Source organism: Centruroides sculpturatus, unplaced genomic scaffold (assembly GCF_000671375.1).
Source record: "Centruroides sculpturatus isolate CEXI.00-Female unplaced genomic scaffold, Cexi_2.0 scaffold438, whole genome shotgun sequence".
NCBI lineage: Eukaryota > Metazoa > Arthropoda > Arachnida > Scorpiones > Buthidae > Centruroides > Centruroides sculpturatus.
Genome location: NW_019384671.1, coordinates 332,701 through 350,751, shown reverse-complemented (window position 1 = coordinate 350,751; position 18,051 = coordinate 332,701). Strand labels below are relative to the sequence as shown.

At 32.1% G+C, this 18,051-nt stretch overlaps 1 protein-coding gene across 1 annotated transcript in view; it reads left to right on the top strand.

The window, feature by feature from the left end:
* The window catches only part of LOC111626711 (dnaJ homolog subfamily A member 2-like), a 69,209-nt gene extending 52,398 nt beyond the window's left edge, over positions 1-16,811 (top strand). Inside the window, exons 6-10 of the mRNA XM_023370193.1 lie at positions 2,317-2,450; positions 2,532-2,674; positions 2,780-2,978; positions 3,061-3,188; positions 15,555-16,811. Coding sequence (XP_023225961.1) covers positions 2,317-2,450; positions 2,532-2,674; positions 2,780-2,978; positions 3,061-3,188; positions 15,555-15,746 — 796 coding nt within the window. The 3' untranslated portion in view covers positions 15,747-16,811. The remainder of the gene's footprint in view (positions 1-2,316; positions 2,451-2,531; positions 2,675-2,779; positions 2,979-3,060; positions 3,189-15,554) is intronic.
* The last annotated feature ends 1,240 nt before the right edge of the window (positions 16,812-18,051 follow it).

The following is an 18,051-nucleotide window of genomic DNA, read 5'->3' as shown; positions in this document are numbered from 1 at the left end:
TGCATGAATCGCCCATATTTCATTATTTAAATAGGATTCATTCAATTTGTGCTGTGGAATAAATGATTTTATCATTTTATGCGGTTATATGGAAATAGAATTTTCAACAGGAATAAGCAGCTAGACTGGAAAATGATTAAAAATTAACAAAAAAGTTTATACCCTCAAGTTACTTTTACTGTAAAACTTTCTGATTTTAAAGTAGAGAAAATAATGTTTTTTTTTTATATGAGAATTGAATTTAAAAACTCCGTTTAAAAGTGAACAACAGATGGTTCTGAGATTAGCATTACTTCTTGTGTTATTCCTTGTGAGTCACCAACTCATTTTTATATACATAATTAATTAATGGCACCGATTGGTTTTGAGCAAGATGAATATTTAGGGGAAAATTTTGCAGTGTAAAAATTTTAATTAAAAAATTACTTATGCAAAACTCATTGCTTTTTTTTTTTTAAAACTTTCCAAGCTGAACTTTAAAATTGTGGTGACGCCATTTGTTACAAGACTTCATTTTATATTATTAATTATTATAAAATGGTAACACCTCAAACCTTAATTTTGAGGGTAGAGACAAGGTTTTATAAAAACTTGCCCCTGGTAATGAGTAAAATCTGTATAAAGTCTGTCCCCACTCAAGATACGACGCGTTACCTTTCCTGTCTCCAAGTTAAGGAGTGTGTTTTATGTGTAAATGAGAGAAAACTGCTTTTTTAAAAATAAGATTTAATGGAATTTTATTGGAATTATTGATATATTTTACTTAGAAATTCCTCTCTAATTTGTTGCTAGCTTTCTCAAATCTCTTCACTATAATCAAAAATGGAGATGCCAATACTATAACTATGTCCTTCTCAAATTACTGCAGTAATTAAATACAAACATAACCAAAAACCTTTTCAACCAGTAACACAACTTACGAATGTTTTCGGCTTTTCACAGGTTTTTAACTAAACTGACTTTCAAACTGGAATGTTAGAAGTGTTAAAATGGAGATGCCAGATTTAAATTAGGTTATACTTCATTGTAAGATAAAAATACATTAAATCTTATAGAAGTTTTAAGGGTATCTCACTTTAAAATCTGACACAAATCATAATTTTATGAACATATTAAATTACCCTATCTTTTTCGGTTAACCTCCTTGCAGACATTCCTCCATTAAAATCCCCTAAAATAAATAATCTAAATTTGACAATAGACTTAAAATGTAGTTTTATTTCAGTATCTCGTTTCAATGCTCCTTCAAAAAAATAGTTGATATCCTGCCAATTTACTTTATGTGCAGTTTTGGGAGAGAGATATACGAGTTATTGCCGTGTACATTCCGAACAATTTTGGTTAAGACCGTTAATGTTAAGTGGAACAGAATAGAAAGCATTTCTTACAGTGGCAAGTGTTTTATATTCTGATATACAATATGGGTCGTTCAAAACATCATTACACAGATACATGCATGGAAACTTTCTTACACATTTTACTTCTATAGTTATAATTCTACTTTATTGTTTTGAGTGGAGCTACAAAAACATCTTAGCGATTTAAGTAGTGTTCTATTAATTAAAATCAAACGGTGCCATCATACTTCTTAACATATTAACAAAGGCAAATATTAATGCAAGTTGCCTGCTGATTGTCTTTTAATGGTCTAAACGAACTTTTATTAAGTACGACTGCCTTATTATGTAATTTTATAGTTTATAATTTAGTTTTATAGTGTTAGCTCTTGAAATAAATGAATTTAGTGCAAATGTTTAAAACTGGATGGGGTGTTGTACGTGAGCCAACTCTTTTCTGCCGTTTACGGGTGCTTATCTGATGTGACGTTATTTGTATTTTATTTTTTTCTTTTTAGAAAAATTTGTTTTCTGATTTTTATATCATCTATAAACAGATCCCCAATGGTGCTTACTTGACACACGAAATTATCTTCAAAATCTTTATCATTTTCTCAAAGTTTGGGAGGATGATAATGAAAAGTTAAATTTTTAAATTTCGAGGTTCTTTCTACATATTTTTTCTTCTGCCAGTGGAAGGGATGAAAACCTGTTTTGTCTCTTGTTGAATTACTTAATTACGATTTTCTTTGTGAGAGGATTGTTTTATTTCCAAAATATAAATTTTACCACTTTATGTCTGGATTCTAAAGGAAAGTCTTAACTAATTATTATAGATTTCTACTTACTATTTAAGCATTCTAACTGAGAATAAATTTTGGTACGTGTATAGTTAGCAGCCTTTAAGTTACGTACATTTCATTGGATAATATTTTGTAGTGAATTTTTGATTGATTAGTTTCATTTTTACAAATTCTAGCCAAGGAGGAAAACCCGGTGCTCTTCAACAGTGCCGTTCGTGCCGTGGACGAGGCGTAAAGGTAACTTACCGACAGCTGGGACCCGGTATGATTCAGCAGATGCAGTCTGACTGTCCAGATTGTAATGGCGAAGGTAATATTGATTTCTAATCTGTTATAATTATAAATGTAATTTATTTCAGAACCAAATTTAATTCTTTTTCACTACCTGCAGGAGAAATGATAAATGAGAGAGATCGCTGCAAAACTTGCAAGGGTAAGAAAGTTGTGAATGAGACCAAAATTCTGGAAGTTCACGTGGATAAGGGTATGCGTGAGGGGGAGAAAATTTATTTTCGTGGAGAAGGTGACCAGCAGGTAAACTTACTAACTTATATATTAATGACTTTTTGGTTCATAAGTTACTTTCAAAAATTTAGTCGTTTGTTTTAATAATATCATTGCAAATTGATTTTATTTTAGCCATCGGTCGAGGCTGGCGATGTCATTATCGTTCTGCAACAGAAACCTCATGAGGTATTCCAACGGGAAGGAAACGATCTGTTTATGACTCATAAAGTAAATCTCACTGAAGCGCTCTGTGGCTTTAACATTGTAATCCAGCACTTAGACGGGCGCGATATAGTGATGAAGAATCCTCCCGGAGATGTTATAGAGCCTGGTAAATTACTCAAATGTGTTTTTTTTTTTTTTTTAACTTATAGAAGCTACGGAAGTGGAATATATACTTTTTATTTGTTCAGGAACCGTAAAAGGCGTAGTTGGTGAAGGCATGCCGATCTACAGAAATCCATTTGAAAAAGGAAATCTCTATGTTAAATTTGATGTTCAATTTCCAGAAAATTATTTCATTAATGAAGAAAAATTAAAGGTAAAATTTCTGAGTTTTTTTAATAATCAATACCATTTACATGACTTAAATAAGGTGTTGCAAAAATATAAGGCTACTCTGAATTTTTGTTATAAATTTTTATTACACTTAAACAAAATATTGGTAACAGGAATAAATATACACAGGGTTCCTACGCACCTGGAAAATCAGGGAAAGTCAGGGATTTTCATTATTTTTTGAAAAAGTCAGGGAAAGTCAGGGAATTTGTCAAAAATTGTCAAAAAGTCAGGGAATTTGTCGAAAATTGTCAAAAAGTCAGGGAATTTGTCTCCTTAACTGCGTTGTTGATTTGGTTTGCTGAATATAGATGACCAATCATAGCCATACGCAGGCGGCAAGAAGTAATGCTGCAATCTTTAAAACCCGAGATAACTCGGGAAAGTTCCATAGCGTTATATAAAACTCGGGCATTTGGGCCCTCCGAAAAAATTTTTGTTTTTTTTGGATGTTTTTTAAGTCTCCAAATTTTTTCAAAAATTTTTTCCCGCGCGAAAATATTTTATCGCGATTTTAATATACCTTTAATGACGCACGATTAACTCTTAATTGTTTTTTAATGGGAGTTTTTTTTATCAAATTTCATTCATCGTTCTAAAGTAGTAGTGCACGGATTTTACTTCGATAAAGTTATTTAAAGCTAGTTTCTGATGTCAAAAACGACCTCCAATAGTTTTTTAATTTTTTTAAATTAATATATTTTATTATATATACGTTTAATTAAGTCGGGGGGTCGGAAATCGCAATAAAAAAACGTAATTTTTGAAAAATATTTAAAAATATACGGCCAGCTAGTATTCACTCTACTTTAAACCCTTCTCCTCCCGAGACTTCTATGAGAATGTCCCGGGAAATCCCAACACCAGCTGTTCTCCAGGTCATCCAGCTGTAAACACAATGACTCATCGGTGTCAGATTTCACAGAAAGGCGAGACAATGGAAAATAAAGTTTGAAGCTTTTTCTTCAAAATTAACGCATTTCTTTCGTTTTTTTCCCAGTTTTAAATATTTTTTATGTTTAATTACATTAATATTAAAAATTAGTGGGTAGCAAGGGAGTTAATTAATAACAGGATAAACTACTTTTATGTAATAGTGTTTAATTTTTAATTTTAGTAATTCAGCGATTATAAAAAAATGAAATTGTTTATTAGAATAAAAAATAACTAATTAAAAATTTGTTTGCAAACTTTTAAAAGTTGAAATCGTAATTTATTAGAATGTTCACTTCAAAATAGCTAAACAGATCAGTAAAAATCTGTAATTTAATCGTTTTTCAGTTTAAAACATAAAAAATTATAAATAGTTACCCGACGTTTACAGTAAAATACTGGCGCTGACTTGTTGTTGGCACAAGCTTTTTATATTTGTTGTTACGATTTTCCTTGAATGTACTGTACTGCAAGCATATTTTCCCTCTCTCTTCCGTTTTTTTCCGCAACTTCGATACATAGTTTAATAATTAGTTAACTGAAATGACATTGGGTAACAAATATCACTGATTTTGGCAAATTTAGGGCTTAAAAACTGGCAAGATTGATCATGCTTGTAATAAATATTCTGTAGTTATATTTTCGAAAATCAACAGGTAATCCGATAGTTTAACCAATGTTAACTTGCTTATAATTAAAATTTAAAAATTAAAAAGCTGTAAATTTAAAAAAAAATAATTACATTACTAAAAAATTAAAATAAATTTGATTATTTTTTGTGCGAAACAACACCAAAACAATTTTTATAGTTATGTTGCAAAAGAAAGAGATTTGTAGTTACGATTCTCTGCGCTGAACTTCTATATTTTAATAACGTATAATTGTAATTTCGTTTGTTGTTTATTTCTGTATTTATTTTATTTTATAAGTTTTAAGAATCCCAATTTTCGTAATACTATGACTTCATAGGAATACAAGTGTGAGGTTCCGGAATTGTCCGGAACTAAAATAGAAAAACGTAAAATAATTTAATTATTAGAGAAAAAAAGGAATGAACAGAAATTTTTTATAGAAACTTGAGAAATAGTCTAGACCCGTGTTTCTCAACCGCCGGTCCGCAACTCTAATCTGACCAGTCCGCGAAAACTTTAAAAATATATACTTAACCTTCCATGCGTTGTTCTCAAATAGGAAATATGTGGATTATTAATCCGTTTATTGATAGCAAACTAATAGATTGAACGACTTTGAATACGAAAAACTAATCAAATTAAGTTCAGACTTGGGATTTAAAACATTGTTTGAATCAATGCCCATAACACAGTTTTGGATTAAAGTTAAATCTGAATATCCAGTTTTACATAAAAAGGCAGTTAGGATGTTACTACCTTTTTCAACAACGTACTTATGTGAATCAATGTTTTCAGCAATGGTAATGATAAAATTGAAACAACAAAATCATTATAGTATTAGTTCTGCCTCACGCCTTGCAGTTACCGCCTTAACTCCAAGAATTGATGATCTTACTAGCAAAAAAGAAAAGCAGCGATCACATTGATTTGTATACTAATGTACTGGTAAATAAAATAACAAATATTTATTGCTCAATGTAGTTTGCAGTTCTTTTTACAACAGAGAATTTTTTTCAATTAAAAATAATATTGTCACTGGTCCACTTAAAAAAAGCAGATATTTTCCGGTCTGCGATGAGTTTTGGGTTGAGAAACACTGGTCTAGATCATCCTTTCTCAAAGTGGGTGATAACGCCCCTTTGCGGGCACTGGAGGCTTTCATGGGGGCAGTAGAAGGCTCAGTGATTAAATATGAGTTTTATTTCTTCTCATCAAAACATTCTTTGATCTCAGAAATAGGATATGGGTCACACCCTATCTATCCTATCCATATAATAATGCATGTTTAAACATTATATTTGCAATAACTGTTTTTAAGATATGCAACAGATGGTAATGTAAAAAGGTTAAAAAAAAGTTACTCTTTTTGTTGAAAGATTGATTTTAAAATTATGTGTTTCTAAGTCAAGAGTTCATTTTAAGCACAGTACAGTACTATTTGTTTATCAAAGAATAATTTTTGTTGATTTTATGTTACCTTGTATTTACTAGATTTACATACAAATAATAATGATAAATGATGATAAAATAAAAAGCTTGTGTTTTGTTTGTAAATTGCTTATTTTTTCATTACATTGAAGTTGTGGATTCTATCAAACATTTTTCTACAGGATGTATGTACTGTATTTTTTTAATGTGGCAGTCTTTGAAGCATATCAACTGTGCAAAAAGAGGGCTAAATGTACTCGATGTTAACAGTAAATGCTGTTTTATTATGTCGATATTCTACACTAAAAAATGTGAGGGTCAGGGAATTTGGACAAAGTTGGTCAGGGAAAGTCAGGGAATTCAAAACAAAAATTTGAGTAGGAACCCTGTATACATGTAAAAGAATTACGTAAATCTATTTACAATCAAAAATAAAAATGAAAATATAAATTTTTTTATTCAAAAATAAGTATTGCAAAAATATAAGGCCAGTAGCATTTAATAGCAAATGAAATCACCATTTTTCAAAAACTTTATCTTATATAGTTGAAAGATAAGTGAAGTTTGCAGTGTGGATTGGTGCATTATCTTGTTGCAATTGACAAAATGGACCATTTTTTTTTTCTCAAAGTGGCAGAAGATATGTATGTAAGAGATTTTGATACCCAACTGCCTTCATTCAGCCATTTATGAATGCTAATTTGATTTTTCCAGACCATCTAAAAACTGCCCAGATTATGACTGAGCAGTTTTTAAATGCCTTGCTGACGATCAGTAAATGAAAACTCTTTTCTCTTAAGACCGTTCCAATAAAATTGCCAACTGTCAGCATCATCCAAGTTGAACTTTATTTTATCAGTCCAAATAACTACACCATTTTGAAGTCCCTGACATTTTACCTTTGGCCCATATCAGTAGTCGTTGGTGGTGTTTTAGATACATTGGGTGTCCAACTTTTTTGTTCCTCTGGGCCACATTGGAAGAAGTCGTGGAGTTTTGGGCCACAAGTATATATAATATATTTGTGACCCAATCCTTAAATATACTTTTATATTTAAGGATTAACAAGTCTAGATTATAGTAATAAGTATTAAAACTTTATCACGAAAAAGGATATTTCAAAAAATTACTCCTACAGACACTTTCAAGTTTTACTTAGAAATAAATTATTATAAAGGAGACAAACAAAAATTCATTTCAAAAGCACAAATATTTCTTTTATTTGGGTCTTTAATTAATAAAAAATGACGAAACACCATTTTAAAGTGCATTTTGATTCGACTAATATATTTATAAATAATATATAGTCCAGAAAGTAGCCAATGAGCCAAATGATAATTTTTATGCTGAACTAAAAAAAATGGTAGCCAAATTTGGCACAAAGTAGCCAAATATTGCAACGCTGGAAGGAATACTAAATACTGCTGGAGTTGGAACTCAAAGGATTATAGACCCAAATTTGAGAAAAGGAGAGAAAGGCCAAAAGATAAAAAGTAGTGAAGAAGGTTGGAAAATTAAGGGTCAATATTTGCATAACAGAAGGTCTATTTAACCTTTCTCGCTACTTTTTATCTTTTGGCCTTTTTCTCCTTTTATCAAATTTGGGTCTGTAATCCTTTGAGTCACAACTTCAGCTTTATTTAATATTCCTTTATCATCCACACATCTCCAAGTATTTGAAAATATAACCTTTTTACTCAAAAATAAAATATGTATAAAAGTTTATGGCTTTGTGAAACTTCTTTTTTGAGTTTATACCGTTGAAATAAAAACATAAAACAATTTGTCAGTTTTGTTTGCACGTTTATTGGGCCGCATTGGAACTTGCCTAGGGCCGCGTGCAGCCTGCGGTCCACGGGTTGGACATCCCTGATCTAGTGTATAAACACTAGATGTTTTGTTTATTTTACCATCTGGGAAAATGTAGATTTGGGAACTTTAGCATCAGGCCTTTGTGCTATTTCACCAAATGATGATCTTGTTGTCATTATTTTTCATGTAATTTCTGATTTCTTGTCAACTTAGAAGGCCATCCTATTTGCCTTTTCTCTCTATCTATCTTGCTAACTTTAACATAATTGGCTACAACACAAGATCTCTTCAGCTGGTTTCCAATAATTCTAGCAGAACTTCCAGCCTGATGTATGCCCTGATTTGGCCACATTCAAAGGCAGTTTAGGACTTAAGTAAAATGGATAAAAAATATCACAATTAATGGGGATATAAGTTCAGTTGTACCTCTGTTTGCATTTACAGTGTTCTGCCTTTTTTTATAATTATTAAATTATAAGTGAAAGTGATTTTTTAAGATAAATAAGATCAAATATGCAACTGTCTTATATTTTTGAAACACCATTATTATTTATTTTTAGTTTTGATTGTAAATACAATAAGTAATTTTTTTACATCTACATTTATTCCTGTCACTAGTTTTTTGTTAATGTGTGATAAAAGTTTATTATTCCAAAAAGTTGAGGTGGCCTTATATTTTTTAGTGCATGTTATATTAAGGACTGTACACTTGTCATTTAAAAAATTGTAATCCATTATTATGTCTGTTGCGAGTTGAGAAAGCTACCACACTTGACTAAAATCTTGGATACATAGTAATTGATGCTGCAATGCCATTTAGAATCTGATGTGGTATTGGTGACAATGATGATATACCATTTGTCAATAAGATATCTAGACAAAAAGTAATCCCTAAATTTCTTGTAAGGTTTTTTGGCATAAAAGTTGTAATCAATGTTGTGCTGTTTTTACAAAATGATTTATTTCGAACATGCACGGCAGTGTACATGCATCAAATTTTGGAAAAATCAGTTCAGAAACAGTTAAAATGATTTAAAAAGCTTTCAAAGAAAATGCCACATTATACCAGATTTAAAAGCTGTTGCCTGCTGATCAATGATAGACAAAGATCAAGGAAATCAACGTCTATTTTTGAGAACAAAACAGAAGAAATTCTTACCTCGGTAAGGCAGAATCGGACCATAACAATACAAGGAACACCAGAAGAGACTAGTATTTCTTATGATTTCTTGACAGGCCATTTTTTTAGTCACTAGGATCAAAGACATGTCCACTTGAGGTAGTCTAAGGGCATTAGTTGGTAGTGTATGAGGTAACCACAATACTCGGAAGTCAATTTAACATACAGACTACAGATAAAGTTTTTGTAAAATCAAAACCATTCACACTTTTCAGCAAATGGGTTTAGTGAACAAATATGCAAACATTTTTGGATTTATAAACCTGCCTCATGTTTTAAAATACAAAAAGGTTTTGATTTTAAAGGTTATGTTCCAGATTTGGTTTTGGAATTTATATATAAAGTTCCTATTTAAACTACTATATATACATAATAAATCAATTGAAATTATGAAAACTTTTTTAAAATGAGACATGATTACTTTATTTATGCAATACGAAAGCATGTAACTTGTCTGTAATTTTGATTATTTTATATTCTTATTTTAATCTGCCTAAACATAAATAGAATATTAATGAATTTTTTAAAATGTTTCTGTTTTTGAAAACAGGAATATTGCAAATTTTTCTTTATACTTTAAATATAATTTCCATATATTTATAATACTGTAAGGAATTTTCTGTTTGGAGAGTAGTCTCAAAGTGCTAGCACTTGTTTGTGGCAGATCAATCCTCTGTTTGTTAATATCTCGAATACCAAAACCAGTGTTAACTTTTTGATGAATGGTTTTGATTTTACATTTTACTGTATATATACATGTTAAATGTGGTGTGCCCTACAGAGTAGGTGCATGTGTGCACATACTCTGTATATATGTAAAACTTTGACATGTGTGTATTTATATACATGTCCAAGTTTTTGTCATTGTAATATACTTGTATCTTTACAGACAACTCTTGACAAGACTAGAAATCTTTTTTCCACATGGTTTGTGTCTTGTGAAATTTAGCCTAGAATTTTCTACTATAAAGACATAGATTAAACATAGACAATTAAGGAGATAGCAAGTGTGAATGACGATTAGACATAGTCTAATCGTTGTTAAACACTTGCTATCTCCTTAATTGTTGGAGTTATTCAACATAGTAGAATTGGGGAGAAATATTGCTTAGTTTATTAGGAAAAGACACGTTAAGCTTTTTTTTTTTTGTAAATCTTGCATTTTTGAGGAGTAATGCCTCAAGTATAGAATTGAGTTTCTCAAAATTTGATTGATCAATTTACAATAAACTTTGTCTATGTCCATGGTTTTGTTTTCAAAATACAAGATTGCTAGCATTTTTATTCTTTCTTATTTCAATAGTGACAAGTGACCATTGTTATTCTAGATGACCCCCAAAATAATATTATTGACTAAACTAGTGTTTTGACTCAATTATTAGTTTATGTTTGAACGGAGAAACTGTGCCTAGTTTAAAAAGTGACTGATTTTGAGAGGATAGGGAGCCACTAGTAAACCCATTCATCAAATGGTCAAATAAGTGTATGTTAGTTTGTCTTAAAAATGGATTGGTCAAACTAGAGAGAGAGATGCTTGCTCCCACTTCCACTTCTGTTGCATTCCCCATTGCAAACACCATGAATGTTATTAGAATGTTTGTTTGTTTGTTTTAGTTATGGCAATGCAACACTTGGGCAATCTACCTAGGGGGATGCTTTCTGGGATATCTTTTTAAGGGAAACTGGCCCCTATTTAGGTGTTACAGACGTTGAGAAAACTCCACGTGGCCAGCCCGTCTGAGCGGGTGCGACCCCACAACCGAACTCCCAGTGTTCAGGGTACAAAGACTGCTTGGCCACTGGTTGCAGAGCCGGTCCTACCATAGGGCGAACGGAGCAGGCGCTAAGTTTTAGCGGGCGCCTCAGTATTAAAGAAAATTAAAGGATATAAATTAGGGGCAACCAAGGGTGGCACCATAATAGGATCTCGCTCCATCCTAAAACTTGCCTCGAGCCGGCACTGACTGGTCGGCCTGTTATTAGAATGACATCAGTCAATCCTTGTTTTTGTTGTTTCATCATTTTTATATAAAATGTTATTACACGATTTAATTCAAGATTGCTCTTAGTTTTTTACATGTCAAACTATTGTTGCATGAGCAACAGCAAACTTCATATTTGGTATCTAAATTTGTTTAAAATTAACAATGAGGTTTTTTTTTATTCTATATGAGAAATTTGAAAAATATTAAGTACAGATACTTACATTTCAGTCTTTGAATAATTTGATAGAGAGAGGATTATTTTAAAATAAATTATCTTTACCACCTTTATAAGAATTGAAACATGCTCAATAGTATCACTGAGTCAAATGCTTGCCAAAGTTTCACAAAATCAAAACTGATCGAATGAGTTTATTGAATCTTAAGTCTAGAACAGAAACATCACTGCTTGGAAATTGCATGAAATGTACTCAAACGTGTTAAAGATCACAATAATTTTCTGAAATCTATTATGGGTAACAAAAGCCAAATGTACTGACAACATTATACTAAACAGCAATCCAACAAATGGAGAAAACTGAATGAATTCCATTTTAAAAAAGCACGAGTCATTTAGATGGAAAAGTTGTGTTTATTGCATATTTGTTTCGTGTATTAGTTCATTACAAATGTGTGCCTTTTGAAACAAATGTCAAGGTTTATGTAAGGGTTTTGCATCATCCAAGCAAGAATGTTTGACAAAAAAGATTCATTCGGTGGAAGAGGAAAATGTGAAGTTTTTCATCCTGACAATGTAAATCTTCATACAGCTATTTTTGTGTAGGAATTTTTGGCACAAAATTCTTTATCTTTCGTTCCTCAGTCACCTTGTCTACCAGATTTGTGACTGGCAAATTTTCTTCGTTTTTCACTTAATAGCACATTAAAAGGATGTGTTTTGAGAATTAAGAAAATAAAATTATAGGATAAACTTGTATCTGTTTCACAAACAACGTATATAGAATATTTTTAGGAAGTGATTCCAGTTCTGGAAAGTGTAGGAAGGTCTTGTTTCGAAGGCATATACAAGAGTATAAATTTATTTATTATTGGTGACAAGTTAATTGAGTTAGGATGTTTTAATCTTTTAAATGAGTATGCAAGTCCAAGTGGATAAGGTTCTAACTTTTGCAAGATTCAAACCGAACAAGAAAATTGCCTGGCACTCTTCACAGGTTTTCGAACCAAAGTACGTTTATTAGATGAAAGGTTAGAAATGTTTAAGCCAAAGTTTAAAAACTGTAGAATATAAGAAAATAAAATATATGTTGTTGTAATGTGGTAGATTTCTTTATACATTAAAATATTCATTTAGTTTTTACATTGAGATAAAAATTCAGTAATCATCATTTAAAATTTAGTTTAAATTCTGTTTTGATTTCTGATTATCAAATGTTTGTTGTACATGTTGATGCAATATGGAATTGTTTGGCAGCTGGTTTGTCGACAGTCCGCAACTAGATTGATCTAATATAAAAACGAGAACATTCTGTAGCCGTGTGCCATGTAGCATGGCGTAATATAATTTTTCTTTGTGGGCTAAAACACACTTGTGGGTATTCAATAGAACTAAAAATAGGAGGATGCTGGCCAGTAGATTGACCGGACATGCGCTTTCATGACTCGAATAAATTTAGGTGTCATCTCTAATTCACCTAGGGACGATTGTTTTCATTTACATTAACATTTTTTTTTTATAACAAACAGCAAAGAGTTATAATTATGTTTAGTACTTCATTTATCTTTCCTAACAGATTATTTCACGATAACATGCCATCATGCTTTTGGTCGTACATCATTAGTGTGCATAAAAATGCACACTAATGATGTACGACCAAAAGCACGATGGCATGTTATCGTGAAATAATCTGTTAGGAAAGATAAATGAAGTACTAAACATAATTAGACAATGACTATAAAAGTTGTTTAAAAAGTGAAATGTATTACAGTACAAAAATATTTTGATAATGTTACAAATGAATTCAGAGTTATATACTTTCGAAAGTGAGTGGGATTTCAATAATTTGTGAGAAGGAATACATCTATTGCTCAAAGTTGCATAAATAATGCTGAAATTAAGAAGTTCGTAGTGTTTTAATGTTCTGAAGTTGGTATAGATTGAATAATTTAACTCAATTTTTTACAGAAAAGTTCTTTAACTAAATTTTTTAATATATTATTTAAAGTAATATTCAAGAATAAATTTGAAAATATATTTTATAATTTAGGTATTATGAAATATAAAATTTAGCATTAATTTGAAGTATTTTTATTAGTAAAATGTTAATCAAAGACATGTAATTTTATGCGATGTTGTCAATGAAACACACTAGACAGCTGGACGTCAAACAGTACATTAATGAATAAAAATAGAGTAATATAAGAAAATGAAAGAAATTTTGTTATAAATATTATATAAATAGAAAAATCGTGGTATAGTTCTGCCTCTGAAATCTGCAACAAGTCAAACATGATACTAAATTGACAGGTATTTAAAGAATAAGGATTTTACATGCCATAGAGTAACGAGATTGACATACAAATTTGAAGGTGATAACAATATTGTTAGCAATGCATTTAGTTATTAAGATACTGGAAGGTTCTCTAGGAGAGGGATGCATTTAAAAATATTTGTCAGAGCTTTCAGGGTGTGCTTAGTTTGGATGGTGCTATATAAGGGTTTGTCTGTGTTAAAACTGAAGTGAATATACATGTATACTTGAATAGATTTCTTCTTAATTACCAAAGAATTTTGTATCTGGATTTCTAAATGTGTAATTTTGCAATGCAAGCAAAAATATCACCAAATTGCTTTATTTTTAAACTCCGAAACTCAAATTTGTGCACATATTTTCAACTTACAATTGCATTGTTTGTTAGTGATCACTAATTCTTAGAGGGGAAGTATTAATCCAGTTATTGTCTTACTTTAGTATTATTCTAGTAACCATGCAATGTGCGACACACACCTACTTATTTTAACATAAGAGTGATGACAACAAATATATAGTTTCCTTACTATTACAGGGCACTGTCTATAACTTCCTTCACCTTGTAGCTATGCTATTTATTAATGTAAATAACGATAAATTAAAACATGGTTACATAATTAAGCTTTACCGTTTGTTTAATAAATAGAAAGAAAAATTGGTGTAAACAGTGTACAAAAATAGAGAGATTATTTTTGTTTCGTGCTTATTATTATAGCGACACAGTAAACACGATACTCGTCGTCAATGCCAAGTGCTATACCTATACCGGACCAAGGTCAAGGCCTAGTTACTAAAAACATCCAGTTTTTTATCTATTTTTGGTGTCATTAATATGTAATCTGCACTTAAAAAGTTGTATGTAGCATGTAACTGCATTCTGTAGTGCAATGTGTGATTGGGTCTAATAGTTTTGTTTAGTGTGTACAGTGCAACACATGGAATAGAACATTACATAACTTATCTATTTTTTCAAAGGTTTTTTGTGGTTTTGGTGTAGGTATTTTATAATTTGTAGGCATTTCAGATGAATTTCTGCAATCGTGTATAGTTTTATATTGTTGCATGGATTGTTCTTATTTGTTGTAATATGTTGTCAGTGGTGTTTACTAACATTGTGTAAAGTGTATACATGAAAATAGGGCCATTATGGGAACTGTGTATTTTCCCCTAGGCCTGGAGAATGCTCCCTATGAATTTATGGTATTTTTACTAACTGAAAATAAAATCTCCAAGTTTCTTTTTTTAATAAAGAGAAATGTTTTAATTTTTTCAAACATAATAGCAAAAGGGGACCCACCCTACTCTGGGTCCTGTTGACCCAAATGCCTGCAAGCTTTTGCTAGCCTTGTCATTGCATGGTTATGGGGGCAAAATCCCCATTTCGATAACACATAAGAAAACAGGAGGAGAACCACGTGTTTTTGGCTAAGTACTTCAGGTGTGGTGCAACAGTTAATGCTTGCACAAGCCTTTATATTATATTTATTTCATTATACCTTTGTCTTAACAGATTACCTCCCAACACTATTGTGATTTCAGAACAACGCACTCTTTCATATGTATTGTTTAAGTATTGCCTTTAATATGTATTTTCTGTATGATCCAATCTCTTGCAGCAATTGCAATTCCTTCGTTTTTTCTGAAGAGAACTCGAGCCATTAATTTGATAGTTTTTTTAAACTTAATCCTGAGTAAGGTTGTTTACATGCCATTAACTTCTAGTCTATAATAGCATGTACTTTTTATACTACTGTAGCTAGACGATGTGATTTTTAGTGGTTTACCTACGTCTACATTCCTGGTTCAAAGACTTGCGAGCATAACACTTGCATATAATATAAAAATGAGAAATAGTTATGGGACACTAATCTCTATTTTCCATGTTTACAGGAATTGGAAATGCTCCTACCTCCTCGATCTCCATTTGAAATGCCCATTGGCGAACACGTGGAAGAGGTGGACCTGCACGATTACGACCCCAGTACGGCGGGATCCAGTGGAGGCGGCGGAAGATCGGAAGTCTACGACTCCGACGAGGAAGAACACCACAGAGGTCCCGGCGTCCAGTGCGCCCATCAATAATGATTAATCGTTTAAGTAATAAAAAGGTTTCTGAATTAGTTTTATAATGGAGTGGTATGTTATTAAATAATTAAAAAAAAAAATTGCCAGTTTTCTGAAGGGGACCATTCTTGTGCGACTATAACCGCAAACAATGAAAATAATATCCTCTGTCGATTAAGAAATTCTGCACAAGAATGTTTGTTCAAACAGTTTTTGAGTGTTGTGCAATTTTTTGCTAATCTCGCTAAACAAATATTTCAAGGCTTGCTCTCGTCAATCTATTTAAAGGAAAGTTGCGTAAAAAGAAACCATGTTTAGGCATTTTTACTTTACATATCAATATTTAGATGACAAACGACGTTTCTAGGACATTTATTCTATTAATTATAACCATCCGTCGATTTAAAAAAGAAATTAAAAGCATGTTAAATTGATGTATCGGTATACCTTTCCAGAGAATCTGCGCTCCGAACTTGGTCTGTATACGAAGAATCGAGAGCGAGACAACAGGTTTTTCTCTCTAGATGTCATTCCAGTTCTGTAACATACCTCCATTTGTCGGTAAATATTTCATTTTTTCCAGCCGTTAATCAAATATTTGTCGGGCGGAAGTAAGTTATGTCTCTGTTTTTACTCGCCGCCCAGTTCCGGGGACGCGTGCCTGTCCCCAAACCGAAGCGGCGGAAATTAAGCTAGATAAATTGTCGCAGTGTGTAGTCGTTTAGTATATTTTTAAATACCTGTAATTATATTTAAGACGCCCCATATTTTTTTTTTTGTTTTTACTTTCCCCGATGTGAATTTGTCCAGGCGTTAGTCTCGGAAAATGTCGTTATATATATACACATATATGATGTTTTTCTCGGCCACAACGGAATCAAGTTACCTGCTGACTTGTAAATATCACGTCGAACGGGAGCCATTCGCACGGCTCTCGCCGATATATATATTATTGGAGGGGTATAATTTTGTCACTGCACTCAGTTCTACTTATGATGAATCTGTTCTGAATTCTTTATTTAGTAATCCGAGGAATATGAAATATGTAGAAGTTTGTGAAAAATAAAAAAAGAAAACATTCTACACGTCTGTCTTGTGTCTTATTTCTAAGGTAAGTTTATTTAGCGATAATGTGCTTATCCGAACACATCTTTACAGTCTCCGAACATAATAAACAACAATACATGCCTCGTAAAGCGCAAACAGTAAAATGATGCGTAACAACGATGCCAGTTTACTTATGTGTTGGCATTGTTACACACTACCTTAAGTTTACCTGTCTTTAATCACATTTTGCTCCACGTCATACCATAATCGCTAAGTAAAATACACAACCGAAATGACATGAACATTCATGCTATTCCCTTATAATTTTCCTGCCACAGTTTAGTTCACATTAGTGTTTGGATCTTGCAGATTATAGTGTAATGTGAACATGTGTGCCTTTTAATTTTCCTGTCTATAATCACATTCCACAATCAGCAACTGATACTGATCAGTGTGCGAACATGGGATGTGATTTGAATATCAATGTTCAGAAAGGAAACTTGATAACATTTTCCCATTAATATAACAATACTTCACTCTATCATACCCAAATCGACACCTGATACCGATCAGCTCGGTCTTCTTCACACGCGCGGACAAATTTGGATTCCGCAAACTTTTGGGCACCGCGGTGAACAGGGAAATATGTATCAACCTACATACGCCTCGGCGACGCTCTAGTTCTGAAGTGACCCTCATAAACAAATACTGTATTATGCCATTACGAAATTAATTTCGTGACCGCATAGCCCATCTCCTCGGACAAAACACATCCTTGAAAATAACAATGGAATGCCTCGTGCCGGAGAAGCGAGGCAACGACCCGATCGACATCAATGTCATCTTGTTACGGCCAACAGCTGTCGATTTGACCCTCAACCCTCTGTCTCTCTTATTTTCGTCCCCCCCGTACAGGTGATGAAGATGGATGAGATCTTCAGAAGTGTGTAAAATTGTCTAGTGTTATTGGATTCACCTTTGATCTAACTAAACGTTATTATTACTCTCCTTATATTATTAATGTTAGGTAACACTGGTGTTTACATAACTCCTTGTACAGTGAAACACAAAAAAAAGACCCATGATACTCAAGTACAAAACAAGGATACAAACACCTACAGTTACCAAGCGTAACGAGCGTATACACTACAAAATATACGCGATTAGATAACCTTGAGAAGGTCCTAAAGGAGAAATTTGGCGATAAAAACTGTCCTAGAGTCCAAAAATCGCGTGTTTTTCACACCCGTTACGATCGTAACACGTACAGTACACT